Below are 26,206 nucleotides of genomic sequence, written 5' to 3' on the forward strand. Positions count from 1 at the left end.
TATTTCATAATATAACTGTTTTTTGATCAAATAAATGCAGCCTTGGTGAGCAGAAGAGTAATGAGAATAGTAATGTTTCCAAACTTTTGACTGGTACTCTGTGTGTGTGTGTGTGTTTGTGTGTGTGTGTGTGTGTTTGTGTGTGTGTGTGTGTGTGTGTGTGTATTAGGGCAATACATTCTTTCTTTAAAGAAGTTACATATTAATATTACATCAATAGCATTATTTCATACATCAACCACTGAAGAGTCCTGCTCAGAACAAAGACTGTGAAAGGGACAATAAACGATACGCAATTAGGTCGTTTATTTGTTCTAAAAAAGTGATAGGACCAATCCAAAACACGATAACATTTAAATATATTCATTTGAAGCCATATTTACAGATGTGCAGTGGTGGGTGACATAATTAACTCATTAAAAAGGAAAGGAAACATCACCTTTACCAGTCAAAAACATAAATATGTCAAATAGAGGCACTTTTTTTACCCAGTAAGGTTTTCTCATATAACACTGAATAAGAGATTGAGTGTTATTCTGCATATGGTCGATCTCCTGCAGTCAGGAGTGCAGTAAGAGTGTGTGTGAGTGTGTGTTGAGGGTGTACAGATATCATCCTCATGAAAGCCTTCACCACTCCATCATACAGTACGAGGAAGTTCATGCAACTGGTCAAGCTCTCAGTTTGTGTGGTTAAAACACAGGCCTCTGGATCGTCACACACAGTTTCGGGATCCTCGCACGCTTGTTTTCTCCTGTTTCCACGAGCTGGTGTCGATCTGAGGCACTTGTGGAGCGGAGAAAAGGCCCGAGATCACACATTTAGGATCTCAAACTCCTCTTCCGACTCGAAAAGCTTGTCTGGAGACTCGATGAACTCTAGAAGAAGAATGATGAAACACAAATTCACTGCCACAGTTATCTAGACTGTCTGAAAGGATCTAAGGCCCGGTTTACAGCTGGTGTAAAGATGTGTTGTGGTGGATCGGATCACAGGGAGACGTATTCCCTTTACACCTGGTGTTTTAATCCACTTTCAAGCACTTCTGTCCTTCAAAAACAGTCTGTCCTGGAAAACAGTCGAACCACGAGCGCCGTGCTGGTCGATAGCCACAGTTCAGTTCGCGTAGCGCGCCGTTCGTGATTCGACTGGTCGAGACTGTTTTCCAAAGATGGCTCCTGCTTGTTTACGCGAAGTGAACTTTCTTTATAAAGTATCTCCTTATTAAACTGTCTGTACACTTACACAGTTCTCAATGCTTCGGTTTGCAGGTAGAAACCCTCATTATGCTAGTGTTAGTGTGGGGCTATTTTGAGCCTTGTTAGTGGTATTAACTAGGGATTTTTATTTTTACTTATTCGGTGCCCTATATACTAGCGTTATAAGCTAATCTGTGGTAAAACTAAAGATAAAACTGGGTACATTCGATTATCATGAAAACGCATCCCAGAGATTGGTCGAACGGTACCCATGTGTTATTAACCCCAGGTTCATTTTTAGCCAGAATTGTCCTTTAATGTATTTGCATTGTACTAAATTGCGTCCACTAGTGATCTGATGGACTGAAACGCATCTTAAGACCAGCTGTGAACAGGCCACATGTTCCTGATCCCGCACGTTACCTGCTCCTGTGGTCTGCACTTCTGGTTTGGTGGGAGGAACGAACGGAGGCCAATGAGAGGGATGTTTCTCCACCAGCTCGAACATACGCAAGTTTCTTTTCTTGAGGAGCTCCTTGAAATCAGAGAGGATTATTAAAGGGATAGTTCACCCAAAAATGTAAACTCTGTCAGTATTTACTCTCCCTCATGTTGTTCAACCCCGTAAGACCTTCGTTCATCTTCGGGACACAAATTAAGATATTTTTGATTAAATCTGAGAGCTGGATCACTCCTCCATAGGCTTCTAAGGGATTGACACTTGTTCCCCGAAAAGTTATTAAAGACATCGTTAAAATAGTCCAAGTGACTACAGTGGCTCAATCTTAAGTTTATCAAGCGACGAGAATACTTTTTGTGCGCAAAAACAAACAAAAATAACAACTTTATTTAAACTATTCATTTCCTTCTCTGTGGGCCTCGAGTCAGTTCACTAGTGTAACAGCGTAGCACTTCTGTGTTGTACGTCACACGTAGGCTCACTATTGGCCGACGCTGGTCATGTGTGTGATGCGTGTGACGTACAACACAGAAGCGCTGCGCTGTTACACTAGTGAACTCACTCGAGGCCTACAGAGAATGAAATGAATAGTTGAAATAAAGTCGTTATTTTGTTTGTTTTTGCGCACAAAAAGTATTCTCGTCGCTTGATAAACTTAAGATTGAGCCACTGTAGTCACTTGGACTATTTTATCGATGTATTTAATATCTTTTCGGGGAACAAGTGTCAATCCCTTAGAAGCCCATTGGAGGAGTGATCCAGCTCTCAGATTTAATCACAAATATCGTTAATTTGTGTTGCGAAGATGAACGAAGGTTTTACGGGGTTGGAACAACATGAGGGAGAGTAATTACTGACAGAGTTTACATGTTTGGGTGAACTATCCCTTTAAAAGCAAGTTAAAAGTATAAAGCAAGTGAGCAGACGTTCATCGTACCTGCTGAACCAGATCACACCAGCTGTCAAAGTCCTCCTCGCTCTTGCAGAAGAAACCCTAGAGACAAACATTCACGTTCACTGGCCAATCAAACGCAAGCCTGAATACACTCGGCCATCTGTAGCTCAAAGCGCTTGGCTCTTTCTCTCAGCCATTCGTTTTGGAAGTGAAATGGTCTTAGCAAAAAAATGTAGTTTTTTAATGAGGTTTCACAAGCTTGTTATGTTTTGTAATATGGACTCATGCACTTTCTGTAAAGCTGCTTTGAAATGATGTGTATTGTGGAAAGCGCTGTACAAATAAACCTGAATTGAATGTTTTCACACATAAGCACAGACTGGTCTTTGATTAAAGCAATATGTACTGATTACAATTTTGTACATACTTTTATTTTGTGGTGTTAATACAATTAACAGTATGCAAAAGATCTGAGAATAATAGTAATGATAACATTCATAATAATTGCAATATTTTTTATCAAATTATTTTTTGCTTCATGTAACAGAAGGTGCCCAAACATTTATGAACGGACAAAAACCCAACTTGACTGAGGGACGTGGGCTGAAAGTAAAATCTTTATTTAACTGCACTGTTAACAAACAAGTATTAATTAGTTCAATGAGCTCATTGTTTCTGCCTTAAATTATTACATTGCATTAAATTAATAAATTTTTAGTTAAGTATGATTTGTATATGTAGATCTCTGAAATACTAACACAGTTTCCTCTGATAACAGATCACTGTAAATTGTAATATGGACTCATGCACTTTCTGTAAAGCTGCTTTGAATTGATGTGTATTGTAAAAAGCACTGTACAAATAAACGTGAATTGAGTTGAATATTGCATTGTATTCTGCCAAGTGTGCACCTTTATTCTGGGTAATATCGCTCAAGCAATCGGATCAATGTTTCTGTACTTTTCCCATGATTCACGGTTTCTGTGCCATTCTCATAATTTGGAACTGGTCTGATGAGTGCCTACAGGAGTTTCCATTTTCAGGAAATACACACAAAATTATGTCAAAATATCCTCGTAATCACAGTCAGATTTGTCTTAAGTGAACGTAAACAGTTGAGAAAGAAAACGTGTGTATCAGTATATTGGATCTTAAAGTGACAGCAGCCTAATAAACCTGTGTCATTAATGTTAATTAAAATCACTCATGCTCTTGACTGAATCACTTTTGTAGCTTTAATATGGATACATCTTTATTTCATTTACACAGCTAAGACTATGCAGTGTTATTTTACATTTCAATTTCTGCACCTGAACGTTGTTCAGTCGTATTTATTTGTGCTACCGCTAATTTGTTTATTTGCTCTTATTTTATTACTGACTGTTTCCTTGTCTTTAATAATGTTTGAACCTTATATTAGTTAGGCTAGTTGTATTTTTGTTAAAACCATAAGCAAAAGTTCCTTGAGTAAGTATTCAGGCTGCTGATTTTTGTTCATGGTATTCAATGTTTTGCATAAAGACAGAATAAATATGTTTGATATCTAAATGTTTTACTTTTTTTACCTAATTGGAATTGAAACTGGGAATTGATACGAATCAGAATCAAAAAGTAGATTCAGAATTGCTAAAATTCGAACAATACCCAAACCTAGTCTTGGTGAACAAGGCCCTGTTCACAGCTGGTGTTAAGATGCGCTTCAGTCGATCGATCACGAGTGTATTGGTGCTTTTCCCCGACACAGTACCAGCTAGACTCCACTCGCCTTTGTTTGGTTTCCCCTCTGTAAAGTTGTACCTGTACCTGCTTTCGGGTACTTTAAATGTGACGTGAAAACACTGCAGACTGCTGATTGGTCAGAGAGTATCGTCACTATTCACCGCGTCATCATTGCATGTGCCAGACGGAGCTGTTTTTTACAGCAGTGCTTCGTTTTGCTGCCCTTAGCCTCTCCTGAAACAACGTTTGTCTTCTTGCTGTGAGAAACAGCCACATCCCGAGGATCAAAAACAGCATACACTCGATTTCCTCCATTGTCCTGTGTGTGTGTGGGTAGCGGGTGTGTGTCACATAGAAGATTGCGTCACGGCAGTTTCCTGTGGCGTCGCTATGACGACCAGGTACTGTTGTGGAGGTTCTACCTGTAATGGAGAACGGAGCGAAAAGCGAGCCGAGTCGAGCTGGTACTGGTAATGGAAAAGCGCCATTAGACACTAAACACCGCTGTAAACGAGTGTAAAACGCTTCGAGCTCGTCCACTTCCAGTTGAAAACACATTCGACCGGATTGCTTTCGTAGTGTAAACGCTCGTGTGATCGAATGTGTTCAAACAGCCACTAAAAGACCGTTTTCTCTCCGTCTACTGGATAATGAGTGAACATTATGAGAAGAGATCGAGCCAGACGGGTTTAAACTTTACCGGCTGAAGACACAAGTTTGGTTTGAAGAGAAAACATACCAAGCTCAATATTCTCTCAGCATTCCTGATTTCTAACACACACTCTTAGATTTATGCATTTGGCAGATGCTTTTATCCAAAGCGACTTAAATTGGATTTCATGGTATGCATTTACATTCTTATCAGTTCTTGCTTTCCCTGGGAATAGAACCCATGACCTTGGCGTTGCAAGCACCAATGCTCTACTGTTTGAGCTGTTCTGCTTTGGTTGTCAAAGCAGAAACTAAAGCTGATGCTCTCCTTGTGTTTATCTTTCAAATTGTGAGATTATTTCATCCATTAGATCTAAAGATCTGAAAAAGCTCACACATTTACCCGTCGACAGACCCTCGTCTGAAGAAATCAGGACAGAAGTGTTTGAAAGTAGACAAAAGAGTCGGATTAAAACACCAGGTGTGAACAGGGATGTGTCTCCCTCGTCTACGTGTGATCCGATCCACCAAAACACATCTTTATACCAGCTGTAAACCGGGCCTCAGAGCAGTTTTTCAAAAACATGCAAAATTTCAAACATTTGACCCGGGTGTGGAGAAATGCTAAACGGGATGATGCTGAAGGGAAGCACACAGAGTTTGATCTCTCACCAGTGCGACCGAAGGGTCCAGGCTGGTGATCTTCATGCGGTGAGGGGTCCTCTGACAGTGATAGCTCTGGTCGTCCACAGCACTGCCTGATTCAGAGTCAACGGCCTGCTGCGTAGTGTGAGGGTCCAGATAGATCAACTCGTCATCTGCAGAAGCACAAATGATAATGCCTCTATGACATATTTTCCAGGAAAAAACTTTTTCATTTTCATAGGACTCATTAGATGCGTTCGGGCCAGTGCGAGCCAGGGCTTTAAACGCACAAAACCTGCCTCGTTTCCACGGGCCGGAAGATGTTCACTAAAAACACCTGTAACACGCCTCTCTGGAACAACGTCACACAATCTCATCATTTCACCAACAAATGGAAGTTTTATCAGAAAACTAATCAGAAAGAGATTACTAGCGAGATCGCAAAACAAACATGATAAAAGTTACCATTTGCTTACATTTTTGTTGTTTACTTAAAGATTTATAACCCAAGCAATCAATGTTTTACCACAGTCTTACACAAATAAGTGATACATTGACCATAATTAATCAATTTGTGTCAAGATTGCACATTAGTCACACAGAAATAAAGTGGTATTTTATTAGCCAGAGAAAAAGAGCTGCTTTATTTTATGACGTATGCGGAGCTAAATATGAATATCAGACAGTCTGATATAAAGAGACGAGACATACGGACAGATAAAATAAATACATGATTGTGATCGCCTATATGATTTGCCTTGATTTCTTCAAGCGGCCGTACCACGTTTACCACGTTTACTATGGTAATGGTTAGTGTGCATCTTTTGCATCGCATATAAATATTTCTGCCTTATACGGTGATCAGAATCCACATTGGATCACAAACAGAAGTTATTCAAACACTCAATGCTGTCTGAAAGTGAGTTTTGAGCTAAAATGATTTTAAAAGTCTTTAATGCTGATGTTAGCTGGTATACTCACAACCAGCGCAACATCATTGAATGTCTCTGAACAGATTCACGCTCACTTTTAGGGGAAAATAAACTAGACTTACCATAGACTTCAATACAGCGTCACAAAACAACATCCGTACACAGCTGACAGTTGTGAATAACTTAAGAAATCACTAAGATTAAACATGTCAAGTAGTTATATGTCCACCCTGCCTGCCACAGAGCGTGAAAGATACATCAACACACTTAATTTGGTCAATTTTAAAAACATGTCCCTTCATTCTCCCAGCGTCAGATTGGTGTAACAACTCAACCCAATTAAGTGTGTTGATGTATCTAACTCAATTAAGTGTGTTGATGTATCTTTCACGCTCTATGGCAGGCAGGGTGGACATATAATTACTTGACACGTTTTATTTTAATGATTTCTTAAAGGTCCCATACTGTCAAAACTGAAATTTCCTGGCTTTTTTCATGATAACAGAGGTCTAGGCTCTATGAAACTACCATATAAGTTTCAAAACTGTCGATCCACAGACACATGCACACAGCCTGCATAAAGTATTTGTGCCTTTTCACGAGCCGTTGTGACTTCCGTATATTTGTGATGTCAGAAGTACTCAGTCACCAATGGTGGGTCATTCAGAAAACAACAGGCCAATCAGAAGAGAGGCTCATGAATATTAAGGAGACAGTCAAAATCGAGCTGTTCTTGCCAGAGCTCCTGAGAAAGGAGCTGTAAACATATATTGAGATGGTTTTTGGTACTTATACCGCAATTACATATTCTTAAGGGCATCAAAACCTAAAATAAAACTTCAGAAAGTTGTTCAATATAGGACCTTTAAGTTATTCACGCCTGTCGGCTGTGTACGACGTTGGTTTGTGCCGTTATTTTGTATTACAGTCTATGGGAAGTCTAGTTTGTTTCTCCTAAAAAGGGGCGGGACGAAATTGACAGTTAAGTTCCCGGATGTGCCGGTAGTGCGTATAGAGAGCCTAAGCCCCTCCCCTTCCGGTGGACCATGGGACTTATTTCGGAAATATATTGTATGGTAGTCAATGGCGAGAGACAACAAATATTTGGATCCCGTTTGAATTGTGCCCTGAATTACACATATGATGTTTGTCAATTTAAAAGAAACATTTTAAAGTCAAGAGAGTCGCAGTTTGATGTAAAACTGTTGAGGTATAAGACTGTGAAAATACGTAATTACAAAGACTACAAACCCAAAAGGCGCGCATGTGACGTCATACCTTTTCTCTCAATGAATGAAGCTAACTTTACTGAAGCTAACATCTGTCATGTTTCCTATAGTCTAACATTATAATCGTAACGTTACGCCGTCATGCCTGTGTGTTTTGTACCACACTGCACACACACACGAGCTTGGTGACGAACATAATGCGAGACGAGATGTAGTTCATTTAGCGATTTCCACATAAAAATAAATGTTACTCTTCTGTTTTATGACAAACTGTGACTTTCTTGACTTTCATAATTATCTTTTGAATTCACAAACATCATATGTGTAATTCAGGGCACAGTTCAGACGGAATAAAAAAATAAGTTGTCTCTCGCCATTGACTACCATACATATTTTTTCCGAAATAAGTTTCCATGAGCCAGAAGCGGAGGGGAGGGGCTTGGGGTCTCTATATGATGTCACCCGTCTTTCGCCCGTGACAGTGGAAACGTGACTGGCACACACTAACACAGTCGCTTTATGGCCCGACAGTGAAAACACGGCTGTTGCGGAAGAATCATCACAGTTTCAAAACTCACCAATAAATCCAATAAAATAAAAGGCCAGGTTGGGCTTTCCTCCCAAAACACCACATGACTGAGGCATCTTGAAACACTCCTAGTAAAAGAAGATATGAAACATGTGATACATGAAGGGCCATCAGGATCATGCACTTGGGCTGAACACCAGAGAAGCGTCGTACTTTGAAGGCCTGAATGTAGACGGGGTTGATGCTGTTGATGCCCATCCGCAGAGGAATGACCAGGAGCAGGGGCCTCCAGTCCAGGGGCCGTTGTGTGTGAAGATGACGAGCCTCTGAACCGCTCCGGCCCGACACACACTCCTCTTCCCGATCACAGGGACCGGGCCTGGGCCTGAACTCCCGGCCCGGCTGCTGACACTGCTTCTCTGCTCGTCAAGTGGAAGAGAGAAACAAGAAGAGTTAAAGGTGCAGTGTGTCATTTTAGCGGCATCTAGTGGAGAGGTTGTGAATTGCACCCAACAGAAGTTACGGTGGCTGACAGGAATGTCTGAGAAAGCAGCGAGCCAGTTAAGCAATTAAGTTGCTTAATTTGTAGTCTTTACAAAGATTAATTTAGAAATTAGGTTTACTTGATTATTCAGTAAAACGATATTGCGAATATTATTGTTACTTGTTCATCATTGTGTCAGTGTTTTATTCGCTTCTTTGCACGAAGAACAAAATAGTGACGAAACGCGTTTGTCACCTCAGGGCCACTGTAGAAACATGTGGATGTAAGGAGACACTCGGTGTGTGTAGACAGAAATGCTCATTCTAAGGTAATAAAAACATGACGGTTCATTAAATGAGGTCTTTATACACCACTGAAAACATAGTTATGTATATGATATTGCATTTCTGTCAACAGATCCTCCTAAATATTACACAATACACCTTTAAGGTTCATTATTTGTCAGCCTTTTTTTTTAAATTGTGTATTTATTGAACTTTTTCCCCCCAAACAAAACACTTTTATGGGACATTTACTTATAATATTAATAATGAAAAGTAAGTAAATAAATAAACATAAAAAAGTGAATTGAACGGAAAAAAAAGAAAGAAAGAAAAAAAAAAAACAAAGTTAAAATAAATACAAAAGTCCCTGACAGCACTTCAGTAAATACATCACATACCAGTACGTAATTTACATGGTTTAAACATTAATATAAATTAAAGATATTTCCTTCAAGCAAATATGTTTCAATAAGTGCCCACTTTTGTCGAAAGTCTGATTTCAACTGCAAATCTGCAGTCATTTTCTCAAATATATATAAATATATGTATATATCTGTTCCAGTCTCTGTGTCCATTCTGTCACAGTAGGTTCATCTAATTCACAGTGAATATCTTCCTAGCTGCCATTAATAATAAATGCTATACAAATTAGTGGGATTAACTAAACTGATCCGAGGGGAAACCATTAAGCAAAAAAAAAAAACCTAAAAACTGGGTGCATTGATGTATCTCATCCTAAACCTTTACTAATTTCCCTTTTAACCCTTTGCCAATACACTTGTACTTTGGGACATTGCCAGCATATGTGCACGTAGTCCTCCACAATCCCTCCCACATTGTGATAATGAAGAAGAACTGCCAAGCATTTACTGTATCTCTCCATCTCTATCACCTGATGAGCATCTCTGTCACTAGCAACGTTTCCATCCAAAGTTGCTAATTTAATTTATGCACAAAATTGGAATATCTTATAAAACATTTGCGAATTAATCAGTGTTTCAATCCCATGTGTCCAATAGAACAAAATCGTCACTTCCTAGGAAATTGCTACAAAATATCAGTAATAAAAATGGAAGTTGCTCTTTTTCCCTCCATCATAAACGAGTGTGTCTCAGAGCGTCAGAGAAACTCAATAAACGCTGTCATGTTCTCTAGTGTTCGGATGCTGGTGTTCGGGAACACACTCGTGTGTGTGTGTGAAACGCTTCTGGAGGGAATTAAACCAAATCATTCTGATCACACACTTCGAGTCCAGCGTTTCAGAAACACCAAACTAACATTTGAGATGCTGCGATTCTATTGGTCCGCTGGGTAGTCCAGTTATCCAAATATCATTATTTTATTTTTATTATATATTTATTTCCATTATAGTTCATGTACATGTCGTCTTATCGGATAAAAATATTTATCCGCCTCGATTGAGCGCACAAGCTTGTTATCCACATTTTTAGAAATTATGCACATCTCTGCATTTCCATTAAGCAGTTTTTTTTTGTGCAATATCCCACAATTTGCATGAAAATATGTTGATGGAAACAGCTGGTGTCTGTCGCCTTCGGCTTGCTTAGTTGTGGTTTAAAACACAATTAATATTCAGTAATATTATACATTTTACTGCACATACACCATCGACTGAGAACAAAACTCGCACTGAATCAGCTTAATAATGACACTACTTTACAGCTGAAAGTCAAATAGTTTACTAACGGATGAACTTTGCAACATTTACACTTATTTTGATGCTTTAAAACAATCTGTATTGTATAAAGCACTATATAAATAAAGTGACTTGACGAATCAGAAAAAGTCACTTACTGATGTCTTCAATAACAACTGTGTTGTCCATTGACACATACACAGCCAGAGTATTCCAGTCATCAAACAGCGCCAGTTTCCTGAACCAAACAGATATTGGCCATTAGTTCACCCCAATTTTTAATTTAATTTTTTAGCTTTTTGTAAACAGGGAAACATTAATAACAATCACAATATGTTGTACAATAAGTGTCAGAAACAAAGCCTCCCCCCTGTCCTCATTCATAGATGATATAAGTACAAGTCATACATATTGTACTCTAATAAACTAAATGAGTATGTGACTGACTGCATACATATATGAATATATATACATATGAGAAAAAAAAAAGAATGAATAAATTACTTGACAATGCGTACTAATAATATATACATATCAAACGTATACCCCTATATTTAAAGAAAACTATATATACCTAAATACACTACCGTTCAAAGGTTTGGGGTCAACACGTTTTGTTTTTTAAAGAAATTTATACTTTTCTTCAGAAAGGACGCATTAAATTGATCAAAAGTGACAGTAAAGACATTTATAATAATGCAAAATATTTCTTTTTTTAATTAAATGCTTTTCTCTTTCAAAGAATCCTGAAAAAAAAAAGAATCACGGTTTGCACAAAAATATGAAGCAGCACGACTGTTTTCAACTGTGATAATAATCATAAATGTTTCTGAACGAAAATGATGATGAAAATTCAGCTTTGATCACAGAAATAAATTACATTTTACAATATATTCACATAGAAAACAGCTGTTTTACATTGAAATAATATTTCACAATATTACTGGGTTTGTTTTGTATTTTTTAATCAAACAAATGCAGCCTTGGTGAGCAGAAGAGACTTCTTTTAAAAACATTAAAAATATTAATTAAACATTAAATATTAACATTAAAAATACCCCAAACTTTTGAACAGCAGTGTAATTATACATCTGTGTGCATTACATAAATTTACACACCCCATATACCCATACAAACACATTTATACTTAAGTTCACCCCAACTTTTGCACAAGAATTTTTATTATTATTTTTACACATTTTATTTATAGGCGCCTTTCACGGCACTCACGGACACCTTACAAAATCCATAAAAGCAATGACATTAAACAATAAAACCAGTGCAGCAACAAACATTAAATCACTAAAAGTCTGCCTAAACAGAGAAGTTTTAAGACGCGATTTAAAGACCGAAAGATTAGAACTGTTGCGAACTTTAACAGGAAGTAAGTTTACCAAAACTCGTGAACCAAAGGAAGTGAGTGCGTGGAAAGACGATTTTAAAGGAGCAGTATGTAGGATTGTGGCCAAAACTGGTACTCCAATCACTTTCAAATGACTGTAGAGCGGTGTATCCCCTCTCCCTCCTCCCTGACTCGAGGTTGCCAGATAGGCTGCAGGATACAGCAGGAACGTAGGCTGATACAGAAGCTTCCAATGGCAAGTGACGAGTCCTACACAGTAGGCTAAGTTTTTTTTCTGTTAATTATGTTTATGCTTCAAATGAGAGATGTTTTGCAAAGTAATTATATATCGCAAAAATTTACTAATGGCGATTAGCCAAATATAATAGTAAAGATGTACGCTCGTATGTGACAGTACATTGTTAGAAGAACAGTAGCTGTTAGTATACTAACGGTAGGTATCTGTCATTAACGTAAGTACAAGCACAAGCCTCGGTCACTGTGTGTAATCGATATCAAAGATAGCCTACAGCTATTCATTTAGCTGACACTATAAGTGAAAGCGACCAGCTGTATTTTTTTAACTTACTCTGCAGTACACGTCCATAACGCTAAAATATGTGATGTGAAAGATTACATGTCATTCTATTATTTTTGTCTGTAGAACTTGCATTATAAACAAGTAGGCTACAAAACGTTCCAAGTGGGACACATTATTCACATCATAGGCTACAATGTGCTTTTCATTGGTGTTATGGATGTTAGAAAAAGTTATTTTACCGTGGAATTGCGCCTATAGTGCTTCCAATTCGATGACCCACCTCCTCCATACGAGCTAACGTAACGTTACTGGTAGATAGGTGGAGGGTGACGCATCAGACCAAAACACAACATGACAACATCAACATCAGTTGAGGGCTGCAACTTCACTTTTTAAATGACAATATCCTGGCCGGACAACTGTTGTCAGTGATATAAGTATTTGAAATGAACATTTCTTAATGTCTAGTGACATCTCAGGGCCATTTTATGATTCATTTAAATACATTTCTTACATACAGCTCCTTTAAAATGCGGGAAGGAGTATGTATATGAAGATCTAGAAGATATGCAGGAGACACTTTGTTGAGTGCTTTGTATGTTAAATTTTAAAATTGGTTCAACTGGGAGCCAATGCAAATTTTCTAAAACAGGAGAAATATGTTCAGAAATGGAAGTTTTGGTAATGACTCGAGCTGCGACATTGTTAAATTAATACAAGTTTAGCTAACTATGACTTTGTATATGTACATTTCTGTAATACTTAGACAGTTTCCTCTGATAACAGATCACTGTAAATTGTACAAAACTGTAATTTATAAAGAGATTTGGAAGGAAGCCCATAAAACAAAGCATTACAATAGTTGATTGTGATGTTAGAAGCGTGTGCACAAGCGTAGCTGTACTCTTGAGCGACTTACTTTTAAAATCATGTTCAAATCAATTCACGTTTATTTGTACAGCGCTTTTCACAATAAACATCGTTTCAAAGCAGCTTTACAGAAAGTGCATGAGTCCATATTACAATTTACAGTGATCTGTTATAGGAGGAAACTGTCCAAGTATTTCAGAAATCTACATATACAAATCATAGTTAACTAAAAATGTATTAATTTAAACAATGTAATAAATTAATGGAGAAACAATGAGCTCATTGCAGTAATGAATACTTGTTTGTTAACAAATGATCATGACATTTAGAAAATATAGCATTTTAAATGGTGCTTTTTCCTTGGTCACTGCATGCTTTCATTTTATGGATTAAAGAGAGTGAGTGAATGATGACAAAATATCTGATTTATGGGAACTATTGTGGTATAGAGGTATTGTAGAGCTTAGTTCTCAAATCTCCAATATGAACTCCTCCGCCCCTTTCTCTAAAAATGGTGTCACGCACACGCACTAATAGACGTTTTTGTGTGCATGCAAGATCCCAAAGAATAAAGATGTCCATTTTGCACACAAAGCTCTCGACAGTCTTCAGAAGAACTGGAATAATAGAGCGCACAAATCATATTAAATACTTTTATGCAGCTTAATGGAGCTTGACAGTTATAATCACCATCCTCTCTCACCAAATAAATGAATAAATAAAGCTAGAAGAAATTGCAGGAAATTCTATTCACAGCATTTATTTAATAAAACTTTAAATAAATATTGTAGGGTATTTTTCTTGTTTTATTTATTTATTTATTTTTAAAGTTGATTATTTTGGTTTTATTTATTTATTTATTTTTAAAGTTGATTCGTTTTTGGTTGATTATTTTCCTCATATTCTCCATTGTTGCGGCTCCTCTCTTCACAGTCTGTCAGTAACGCTCTGTTTACTTCCTGTCTCTATGAAGCCCCTCCTTCTGAAAAGCACACTGTGCTCTGATTGGTCGGCTGGAGCAGTGTGTTGTGAATGGTCGAGCGCTTTGAGCGTATTTGGGAAGTGACTTTGTAATTTTCCAGAGCTTTTTCATTGTCAAACAGCAACATTACACACTTAATGTGTTTCACACACCCTGTGATGAAAATCAAGTCTTTAATGTTGTTTATATGTCTAAAAAACATATACTGTAAATTAAATTAAAACTGCAGTGAACCAAAGTCTCAAAAACACGGTTAGAAATCGCTGGTGTTTCTGACGTCACAAACTACCTTTTAACCAATCAGATCAACGTGTGATCGTCAACGAGTGGATCTCTGAGTGAGTGAGTGAGTGGAGGCGGGGCTCATTTGCATATTCATAGAACCTCGCATACTAATTGAGGCAAGGGTGTCGAGTTACATTCAAGATATTTTAAGGCATGAAGAATTTTTTCAACGTTTAAATGACATTTTGGTGATCAAAGATGAGTTTTAAGGAATAAAATTGACTACAGGAGGACTTTAAAAAACAGGTCCCTTTTTATACAGATCATTGGATTTGGGAGGGTGGAATGTGTAAAACCACTTTTTCAAAATAAAGGCAAATGTGTGTAACAACAAAATATTATTTTCAAGAATGTTTGGCATAGAATAAAAGACACTTGCTTGAGTACTTGCGCCACTGTGTTCGGTCCATACCACTCTCCCACAGACTTGCCCTCGCCGACACCCATCTGAGCTGCACACACACACACACACACACACAATACACAGACTTCAGTACCACTGCGCTGTAGAGCACACACACACACACACACACACACAAACTCACACATGTTTTTTTTTTGTGTTTTGTGAGGACATTCCATAGGCGTAATGGTTTTTATACTGGACAAACTGTATATTCTGCCCCATCCCTAAACCTACCCATCACAGGAGACATTCTGGATTTTTACATTTTTTATAAAACACTGCTTAGTATGTTTTTAAAGCCATTTGAAATATGAGGACTCATGAAATGTCCTCATAAATCACGTTCAAGTTGTAATACCAGTGTAATACCCATGTCATTATACACATTTGTGTCCTCACAAATCACAAAAACAAACACACACACACACACACACACACACACACACTATATCCTCACCCATCTGATGTATGGAGTAGCAGCTGTCCTTCTTGTCTAGAAAGCAGCTCAGGATTCGCTGATACTCTTTGGGCTGATGTTTCTCTGGATCCCACCGCCACTCTACAACAGTGAAGAGGAGCATTCATTACCCTTCATAACAGTATACTGGGAGCTATGGGTGTAACGATCCCGTCACGATAAAAAAAAATCAATAACACATTTGTAACCATAACCATGCTGATACTTGGCATCTTCATGTGATATTAATACTATGATATTGATACTCAATAACGTCAGATCGCACATCGTTAAAATGGCAATTACACTTGTGTCGCCTTTCGATGTTGGCCGCATATTTCAGGGAACAATGATTAATTATTTTGCATGCACTCTTCATTTCAACAGCTTTATTTTTCTAACATTTCTAAATAAAGCTCATAATTTCAACAAACGAAAAATCCAAACAAAGTTAACAAAGTGGTAAAAAAACTGAGTAACCACCATTCCCAAATCCAAACATTTGTTCTTTCATGTCATTTCCTCCTCCGCCCACACGCGGTGACATATACATTCCTAACCCGACTGTCACGGTGTGGGTTCATGTCTTGTTCCTGTCAGCACGGATCTCGCCTGATCTACACAGGCTAGACCGGGAGTTCGCTGGACAGATCGCGGCCTTGGCCCTGGAAAGCCTTGATCTGTTCCAGTATACGTGGGGGTTTGTTCCTCTTGCTGCCTCCTGCTCCCTGGATGACGAGGCAATTAAAGTCTGTTACCCGCTGGGGGCTAAGGAGGTCAACCCGAGGGAACTCCCCCATCTCTCCGGTCTGGGCTGGAGAGAGGCGCTCTCCAGATTTTTGGAGAGCTTCATCCCGTGTCACTCCAGGCCTTCACCGCTGGTCCCTGTTCCGGTGGTCCCAGTTCCGGTGGTCCCGAGTCCGGTGGTCCGGAGACGGAGGAGGAGGAGGAGAATGGCCTCCTCAACGACGTGTCTGGTGGCTCCTAAGCAAGAGACCGTCCAGCCAGAGATCCTCCAGCCAGAGCTTCACGTCAGCCACGTCCAGCCAGAGCTTCACGTCAGCCACGTCCAGCCAGAGCTTCACGTCAGCCACGTCCAGCCAGAGCTTCACGTCAGCCACGTCCAGCCAGAGCTTCACGTCAGCCACGTCCAGCCAGAGCTTCACGTCAGCCACGTCCAGCCAGAGCTTCACGTAAGCCACGTCCAGCCAGAGCTTCACGTCAGCCAGTCCAGCCAGAGCTTCACGTCAGCCACGTCCAGCCAGAGCTTCACGTCAGCCATATCCAGCCAGAGCCAGTCTTCGAGCAAGAGCCAGAGCCAGTCTTCGAGCAAGAGCCTGAGCCCGTCGCCTGTTCGCCAGAACCGGAGCCAATCACCTGCCCGCCAGAGACTGAACACGCCGCACTTGAGTCTGCTCTGGAAGACACAATGCTCATTGTGGTGTCCATGGCTGTTTTGTGTGTGTGGGCAGCATACACATCAGCGACAGCCCATGAACCCAGCACAGAGTTTCCTTCGCCACTGGTCCCGTCCAGCCCAGAGTTTCCTTCGCCACTGGTCCCGTCCAGCCCAGAGTTTCTTTCGCCGCTGGTCCCGTCCAGCCCGGAGTTTCCTTCGTCACTGGTCCCGTCCAGCCCAGATTTTCCTTCGCCGCTGGTCCCGTCCAGCCCAGAGTTTCCTTCGCCGCTGGTCCCGTCCAGCTCAGAGTTTCTGGAGCTCATACTCCGGTCTTAAGATGGCGCCAGTATGTTTGGCTCGCCGTCTGTCTCTGTCAATGCTGTGTGTGTTCGTGTTGTTCCTGTCAAGTGTTGTTCAAAGAGTTGATTCAATATTGATGTATGATCGCCAAACACTACTGGATATTAGTTTCTCGGCCAAAGATCTAGTGAAGTTTGATCATGGTGGATATAAAACTTTGCCCCCGTTCAGATCGGGAATACCGGCTTGCTTTTGCTGCCCTGAGACTCTACATCTCCGGCGTAGGCATAAACGCTACCGCCGCCGAGGAAAACGCAGCGGTCAACTGGTGAGGCTGAAAGCCTGCTCAGCGCGGTCTTCTGCTTCCTGGGCTGAGTACCGAGCGGTACCTCGACTCCTCATTTCTTGGCGATTGCTGGACCCTGTCGACGCTTGGTTGGTACCTATTGTCGGCCAGGATGAGGTGTTCCAGAGGTCTCCTTGCCCTCGCTGGCGCGGGGTAAACCGGCTGAACCTGAGGCCACTGTGTCGGGTTCCTCAGAAAATCAGCGCTGCAGACCCGCCGGTCTCTGTCAGGATTGGACTCGTAAACGCTAGATCGCTAGCTAATAAAACTTTTATCCTTCAGGATTTCTTCACGTCCCGGGGACTGGATTTTCTCTGTGTGACTGAGACATGGCTGAGTGTTGGTGGTTCCAGTGTCTTTTCTGAACTTTTACCGCATGACTGTTGCTGTTTGAACTCCCTGCGAACGTCAGGTAGAGGAGGAGGAATAGCTAGCGTTTACAAGAATGTCTATAAATGTAAGCAGATGTTGCCATTATCCAAGTTCTCCAGCTTTGAATTGAGTTTATTTGAGCTCGGTCGTTCTCACACAGTGTTGTGTGCAGTAGTCTTTCGGCCTCCAAAATACAATAAGGTCTTTGTAAATGATTTTTCTGTGTTTTTGGCTGAAATTATGCCTAAATATGATCGTGTCCTTATTGTTGGGGATTTTAATGTTCATGTGTGTTGTCCTGAAAACCCACTGGCAAAAGACTTTTTACACCTTATTTACTCTTTTAATCTTGTGCAGTCTGTGTCTGGCCCCACGCATGAGCGCGGACACACACTTGATATTGTCCTATCCTATGGATTGCCTATTAATAATTTAGAGACCTGTGACGGTGTGTTTTCCGACCACATACCAGTATTATTTGAGATTGTTCTTGCCTGTAAAACAGATAAACTGAGCACTACTGCACGGCGTTGCCGTATTATTAACCCCTCCACTGCTGTTCAGTTCTCCTCCATTTTCAGTCAGCACTGTGACATACCTGAGGCTTTATATAATGATTCAGAGGAGATTAGCGCATGGTTTAACTCCATTTGCCAAACTGCTATAGACTCTGTGGCTCCATTGAAAACTAGGCAATCTAAAACTCCTTTCTGTCAAAAATCCTTGAAAAGATAGTTTGCAGTCAATTAATGGCTTTTTTGGATGAGCACAATATTCCTGAAGTTTTCCAATCTGGTTTCAAAATCCTACATAGCACAGAATCGGCTCTTCTAAAAGTTTTTAATGATATTCTTTTAGCTACTGACTCTGGGGATTGTGTTATTCTTGTGCTTCTTGATCTGACAGCCGCTTTCGACACAGTGGACCATGAATCTCGTTTGGAGCAGTGGGTGGGCATCAAGGCCATTGTACTGAAATGGTTCAGGTCCTACTTGGAAGGTAGAACTTTCTGTGTCAGCTGTGGAGATTATGTGTCCTCCTCTGCACCTCTGTCTTGTGGGGTTCCACAGGGCTCAATTTTAGGCCCTCTTCTCTTCTCTCTTTATTTGCTCCTGCTTGGTTCCATACTTAGGAAGCATGGTATGTCTTTCCACTGTTATGCAGACGATAGTCAGATCTATGTGCCCCTAAAAAAGAATGAAACTGTTGGTCCATTACTTAAATGTCTTGATGATATAAAGGCCTGGATGGCTCTTAACTTTTTAAGTTTTAACAAAAGTAAGACAGAAGTGATGTTTTTTGGCACCTCTGGAACCCCCTGTGTCGATCTGGGTTCCTTGAGTCAATATATTAAGCCAACAGTCACTAACCTAGGGGTTAAAATTGACCCTGACCTTAAGCTGGACAGACAGATACGGTCAGTGGTTAAAACAAGTTTTTTTTCAATTGAGGCAATTGGCCAAAATAAAGCCATTTCTTTCAAAGCGGCATTTTGAGACAGTAATCCAGGTCTTTTTTACCACTCGGTTGGATTACTGTAATACACTCCATGTGGGGGTCAGTGGGTCCTCTATTGCTCGTCTCCAGATGGTGCAAAACGCTGCTGCACGTCTTTTAACTGGAACACGTCAATACGAGCACATTTCCCCTATTTTATCCTCACTCCATTGGCTGCCTATATATCAAAGGATCAATTTTAAGATTCTTTTATTTGTGTTTAAGGGTCTAAATGGTCTTGCCCCACCTTACATCTCTGAGCTGCTACACCCCTATAGGCCCACCCGTTCTCTCAGGTCAGCTGACCAACTGCTCCTAAGTGTGCCTAAAACAAAGCGCAAGCTAAAAGGTGACCGTGCTTTTGCTGTAGCAGGTCCGAAATTGTGGAACGATCTACCTTTGAACATTAGACAGGCATCATCATTGTCTGTTTTTAAGTCTCTTCTTAAAAACTATCTTTATTCTTTGGCCTTTGGTAATTGAAATTGATAATCCAGGTTTGGTTATATTGATTTTATTGGTTCATTGTATGGCTGTGTATTTGTTTTATTTGTTTTATGGCTTTTTATGTATTCATGTATTGTTTTTACTGTACAGCACTTTGTGTCCATTTTGGATTTTAAAGTGCTTTATAAATAAATTTTGATTTGATTTGATTCCTTCGCCGCTGGTCCCGTCCAGCCCAGAGTTTCCTTCGCTGCTGGTCCCGTCCAGCCCAGAGTTTCCGTCACCACTGGTCCTGCCTAGCACAAAGCCCTCTTCCCTGCTGATCATACCCAGCCCAGAGCCCGTTGATCCTGCGCCAGAGCCCGCTGATCCAGAGACTGTCCTCGTCACTTCTGCCAATCTAGAGACTGTCCACGTCACTTCTGCCCAGTCAGAGACTGTTCACGTCACTTCTGCTGATCCAGAGAAGGTTCATGTCACGTCTGCCCAGTCAGAGCCTGTTCACGTCACGTCTGCCATGTCAGAGACTGTTCACATCACTTCTGCTGATCCAGAGACGGTTCACGTCACGTCTGCCCAGTCAGAGCCTGTTCACGTCACGTCTGCCATGTCAGAGACTGTTCACGTCACTTCCTCCGAGACAGTGTCTACGGACAAAATGGCCGAGCCAGAGACCATTCACGTCACTTCCTCCGAGCCAGTGTCTACGGACAAGATGGCCTATTCAGAGACTGTTCACATCACTTCCTCCGAGCCACTGTCTATGGACAAGATGGCCTATTCAGAGACTGTTCCCGAGCCAGTGAGTGTGCTGTCTGTTCCCGAGCCAGTGAGTGTGCTGTCTGTTCCCGAGCCAGTGAGTGTGCTGTCTGTTCCCGAGCTAGTGAGTGTGTTGTCTGTTCCCGAGCCAGTGTGTGTGTTGTCTGTTCCCGAGCCAGTGTGTGTGTTGTCTGTTCCCGAGCCAGTGTGTGTGTTGTCTGTTCCCGAGCCTGTGTCTGCTGTTCCTGAATCGGTGTCTGCTGTTCCTGAGCCGGTGTCTGCTGCTCCTGAGCCGGTGTCTGCTGCTCCTGAGCCGGGGTCTACTGTTCCTGAGCCGGGTTCGCCCGAAGGGCCTTCTCCGCCGTGACCGCCCAAAGGGTCTTCTCCGCCGTGGCCGCCCGAAGGGTCTTCACCGCCATGGCCACCCGAGGTGTCTTCACCACCGTGGCCGCCCGAGGGGTCTTCACCGCCATGACCGCCCGAAGGGTCTTCACCGCCCTGGCCACCCGAGGGGTCATCTCCGCTCTGGCCGTCCGAGGGGTAGTCTCCGCCCTGGTCGCCCCATGGACTGTCACCGCCCTGGCCGCCTGCGCGTCCTGCTCCGCCCACGTTCCATGGCCCATACCCGCCGTTGCAAGGCCCTGGTCCTGTTCCCTGCGCGGACCTGGCCCTCCATCCCTCCCCCAAGACCGCCTCCACTTCACCACCCTGCTGAACTTTTTTTTTGTTTTTGTTTTTTACGAGCGTCGGGAGCCGCCCATAGGGGGAGGGCTATGTCACGGTGTGGGTTCATGTCTTGTTCCTGTCTGTCCTGTGTTTCCCTTGTCTTGTGTGAACTTTAGTTATTTCCTGTGCTGTGTCATGTTTTGTAGTCCTTTGTAGTTTTCTAGTTTATAAGTATCCCCAGGTGTTTCTGATAAACCACGCCCTCTTGTTATCTTGTTTAGCTCGTTTACCCCTGTATTTAAGCCCTGTGTTTCAGCCCTGTCTTTGTGAGTTGTTAATGTTGTAATGGTTGCTGTTTCTGTGTTCCTGTTCTGAGTTTCTTTTGTTTGTTTTATTAATAAATGTGCTTGCAATTGGATTCACTGCTCGCTTCATTCTTCCCGCATCGCTACACCGAAAGGTGCATGATAATTAACTAAATAAATACAGAAATACAAATATAATATACTAATACTAAATATATTAGTATATATATTAATATTAATATACTAAATATACACATATTAAATAATAATAATAATAAACAAATACATAAATGATAATAAATAAACTCCAATACAACACTTATTATAGACAAACGGCTACAACAACACTATTATTGTAACCCGTTTCCTGTTTCTGCACCATCTGTGAGGCGTTTGTTTACCTCGTCCGAGGTGTCTGCAGACCAGCGCCTGCGCCAGGATCATCTGTCCACAGCGGAGCATGCACCCCCACCCCGCATCCGACGACGGGCCTGTTCCTCCTGCGGGGCAAACACACGGGCTACGGTTATTTATACATTTACATTTATTCATTTCGCAGATGCTTTTTTCCAAAACAACTTACAAATGAGAACAATAGAAGCAATGAAACTAACAATAGAACGACAATATACAAGTGCTATGACCCATCTCAGTTTAATCTAACCCAGTACTTTTCATTTATTTTTTTATCCACATTATTCCTGACGAGTTTACTGCTTTTGAATTATGGGCGGCACTTCCGGTTTGGGGAACTTCCATTCAAAAAGACTGAAAAGAATAATTTTAAATCATAAGGTTGCCTTCCAAATAAAGCTGATCCATCAATTTCATTTTTTTTTTCATGTTTTATTTAAGAATAACATGAGAATAACGTAACACTTGGTATTTTAACGTGACATGTTATAATAAGAACATCTATGGCAAGAGCTCTTTTCAGTCTCTGCTTTCTTTTCCTCATGATTATTTTCTTTTTTTCTTTTGCAATCCGCTGTAAAAGTATGAAAAAGATCTGTGGTCTGTTCTCAACGGGCTAATTTATGATATATGCCATTAATAATTCACTGGAATGCACCTAAAATCTCTCGTTTTTTCTCCCCAAAACGTCACATCTCTTTCCAGGTTTGTTTTCACAGGTACATACACTTTATTATCTGTCAAAATGACTGAAATCACTTTGAAATAGTATCACGCAATGCTGAAGTAGCTAAATAAAAAAAATATTAAGGCAAGGTTTGTTACATAATACAGATTACCACAGTGATATTTAATCGTCCGATTTTGCTGTTGAAAGATTCACGCTTCTGGGGTTCTTCATGGTCTGTTGAAAGTATTGTTGGTGCTTTTACACTTTTGAATGTCCTTTTAATGATCAATGGTTAAAGGGTGAGTAGAATAATGTAATGTCATTGTACACAGTTTAAAAAATATATATTATTGTGTCCATAGAGCTAGTCTTTCACTGATTGTTTACAGCTTAACGGAAGTTACACCCATAATTTGCGCAAAGCATCATGGGTGCAGGAATAATGTGGATAAATAAACAAAAAAAAAAAGAATAGAAGAGAAAGTGTTAGTACAGCCGCAATTTAAGTCGTTTTGGATAAAAGCGTCTGCCAAATGCATAAATGTAAATGTAAAATACATTGTCAAAAAAAAACCTGATTATTAAAGGCGAGTGAGTAAAAAACAGACCCGGAAACACTTTTCTGCACACGAACGCACTGAGCGTCCTGTAATCAGCAAGTCCTGGTTTGAATCAGATCCACTTTAGACTAGTGTCCTTAACACTTACCTATAGGAGAAAACTTCTTCCTGTATGTGAACCACAGTCGCGATCGCACATCCGAGAGCAGCTCTGATTTCTCTGGAAGAGATACAATGATGTCAGTTTTAGCTCAAGGATTTAAGTAACACTAGTTTACAGTGTCTTTGTTATATGTTTATTCGTTGCCCGATATATAATTATTATCGGCCAATTTGTTTTTCTGTTTTCCTGATAAGTGACTTCTATTTTTGACACTGCTGAGAATCCGGCGCTTTTTTTTATTTGAGAATATTTTTCTTTTTCTTTTTGCCACCATATCGGTATCGGCCGATATATGTAATTTTGAATTTTATCGTTATCGGCCCGATAAAAAAATTCGGCTGATATAATAAAGCCGATAAATAATGTATTATTTCCTTCAGCGGAGACACTTCAGATGTGCACTGTTAAACATGATGGTTTTGAATTGCTTGAAATATGATTGCAATCACTTCAAAAAAGGAAAATACAGTAAAGTGCAACATGCACAGCACAAGTCTGACATTTAAGCGGCATCAAATTATAATGAGAACATTATAATTGTGTGTTTTGGAAATGGCTTTTAATGGTGAGACTTTTGTTTTGTAATCAGGCTCTCAGAAATGATATAAAAATTTAGATTTAGATTTATCGGCCAATATATCGGTTATCTGCTTTCAAACATAAATAATTATCGGTTATCGTATCGGCCAAAATGTTCCTATAATCGGTGCATCTCTAATTCTTTCCCAGCGCACACAGACTTGCCAGATCAACGAGGGCCCTGCTGGTCACAGTGTTTACTCCCTTTTTGTTAAAGAGCTATTATGTAGGAATTTTCATGTATTAATCGCTTTTTTATTGCCAATGTGTGGACAGCTTGTAACCAAATGAAATAAAAGAGACCTTCCACGACTTCCTAGGTTGTCTATGAAAGCCTGTAGACTGATATTTACGTGAAGGACTGGGAGAATCATAAGGATGTGACGTTTGCTCACGCTCTATTCCGTTCACATGAAATTAATGCAAATACAACGTTCAGGATAATGGTGAAAGAGCCATTCTGTATATATATATATATATATATATGTATGTCAGGGTTCTGTCACTTCTGTCTAGTCTATTTCTTGGTTTTGGTGGCTTCTGAGTGTTCATGTTTCGTTTTGTGTGAGCACATGGCTGGTGATTTGTTTTACTGGCCATGTGCTTGTTGCTTTAGTCATGTTTGGTGTGAGCATATGGCTCTTCATGTATGTTTCCTTGTGCCATGTGCTCTCCTGTCGATTGTCTAGCCCCTCACATCTTGTTCCCTAATTATTGATTCATTTGCCCACCTGTCCTCCCTCGTTGCCTGCCTTATTTGCTCCCTATTTATTCTCCTTGTGTGTTCAGTCCTGTGCTGGTTCGTCGTCGTATGTACACTGTGTTTTCCTGCTGTGTGCTTCTTTCAAGTCTAGTCTAGTCAAGTTGTTCAAGTCTGTCTTGTTTTCCCCCTCTGGGAAGTTTTTGTTTGTATTTTGTTTTATTTTATTATTATTAAAAACCCATTGTCATTCACTTGAGTCCTCGTTACTTTCATCACACCCAATCCCTGACAATATATATATATATATCACCATGCTCAGCATCGGCCATCAAAATAACAAGAGTTGTTTACAAGTATTTACTATAGTAATAACAGTAAATTATGAATAATTACAAGCAACTAAACCTCAAGGTTAGCAGTGCAAACTGTACAGTTGTGCAAGCTGTGCAAACCTTAAGGTTAGCATGTTGTTAATTAATATTAAACAGTACATACTTGTATAATTACATTGTAATAAGGACACCTTAAGTGTAACCAAAATGTAATATCTTAATTAGTGGTAAACTAATACGGCTTTTGAGATCAGAGCAGAGTAGTTGATATAATGCAAACTCGAATTCAGTAATAGTGATGAAATATACAACTGATTTTGCATTATGAACTTGTGGCATGTCTTACTTGTTTTAACATTGTAACATTCTCCCAGGATCCACACTGGCTCGTCTGCATCGGGAAGCTCTTCTAGATACTCGGAAAACTGATTCTCATACTTGGCTAGAACTAGAAAGATTAGAGTTGCGACACTGTCAACATGCTTTGCTGGCACTTTCTGTCACCCTGAAATCCTGATGAAGCAATGGTAATACCATAATAATTACATGTTCATGAACTTTCTATTTACTGGGTACTCCGAGACTTATAAATAATACCATGGTACATATCTTCAAAACATGGTATATGTCCACAGACATGGTATTACCACGGGGATTTGTTGATGTCAATGCCAACGACGCATAGAGTAATAACTGTGAACAACAACAACAGGGACTCGTGGAATAAACAAACTCTATCTGTCTGCATTTATAAGTCAGAGATTCACAGGCCACTGTAGAACAATGAGAAAACTTGAAACTCAGTTACGAAATTTGCTCTGGAAGAATCCCTAGCAGATGTTATTAGACTTTTGTCGACGCATTTATAACTTAAGACGTCAACTGAACATTGTCGGTGAAATTAAATTATACTTTACAGACCAATTTCGTATTTATTTTAAACATAAATTCCCTACCTGCCTCCATCCTCGGCCGTCATCGGATACAAATACATCGCGGTGCACTGTGGGTAATGTAGTCGAAGTCTGAGTCGTTCCAATAGTTGACGGCGCAATAAAAACTACAATGACCAGATTTTGAGGCTGAGACGCGGAAGTCGAATACTAGTAATCATAACAAATACTGGG

The 26,206-nt window shown here is 40.3% G+C and overlaps 1 protein-coding gene across 1 annotated transcript; it reads right to left on the bottom strand.

The window, feature by feature from the left end:
* Nucleotides 1-284: 284 nt before the first annotated feature.
* On the bottom strand, nt 285-26,115 carry atg4a (autophagy related 4A, cysteine peptidase). Its single transcript, XM_077224758.1, has 13 exons — nt 26,036-26,115; nt 25,426-25,527; nt 23,451-23,522; nt 22,060-22,158; nt 15,568-15,669; nt 15,084-15,156; nt 10,843-10,922; nt 8,473-8,678; nt 8,309-8,387; nt 5,597-5,742; nt 2,597-2,653; nt 1,623-1,734; nt 285-878 (listed from the first exon to the last, which is right to left on the bottom strand). The coding sequence occupies exons 1-13, from the start codon at nt 26,043-26,045 to the stop codon at nt 814-816; spliced, it is 1,203 nt and encodes a 400-aa protein (XP_077080873.1). The 5' UTR covers nt 26,046-26,115; the 3' UTR covers nt 285-813.
* Between the last annotated feature and the right edge of the window lie 91 nt (nt 26,116-26,206).

This window comes from Siphateles boraxobius, unplaced genomic scaffold (assembly GCF_051911475.1).
Source record: "Siphateles boraxobius isolate OS27281-9 unplaced genomic scaffold, OSU_SipBor_1 92, whole genome shotgun sequence".
NCBI classification, from domain to species: Eukaryota; Metazoa; Chordata; class Actinopteri; order Cypriniformes; family Leuciscidae; genus Siphateles; species Siphateles boraxobius.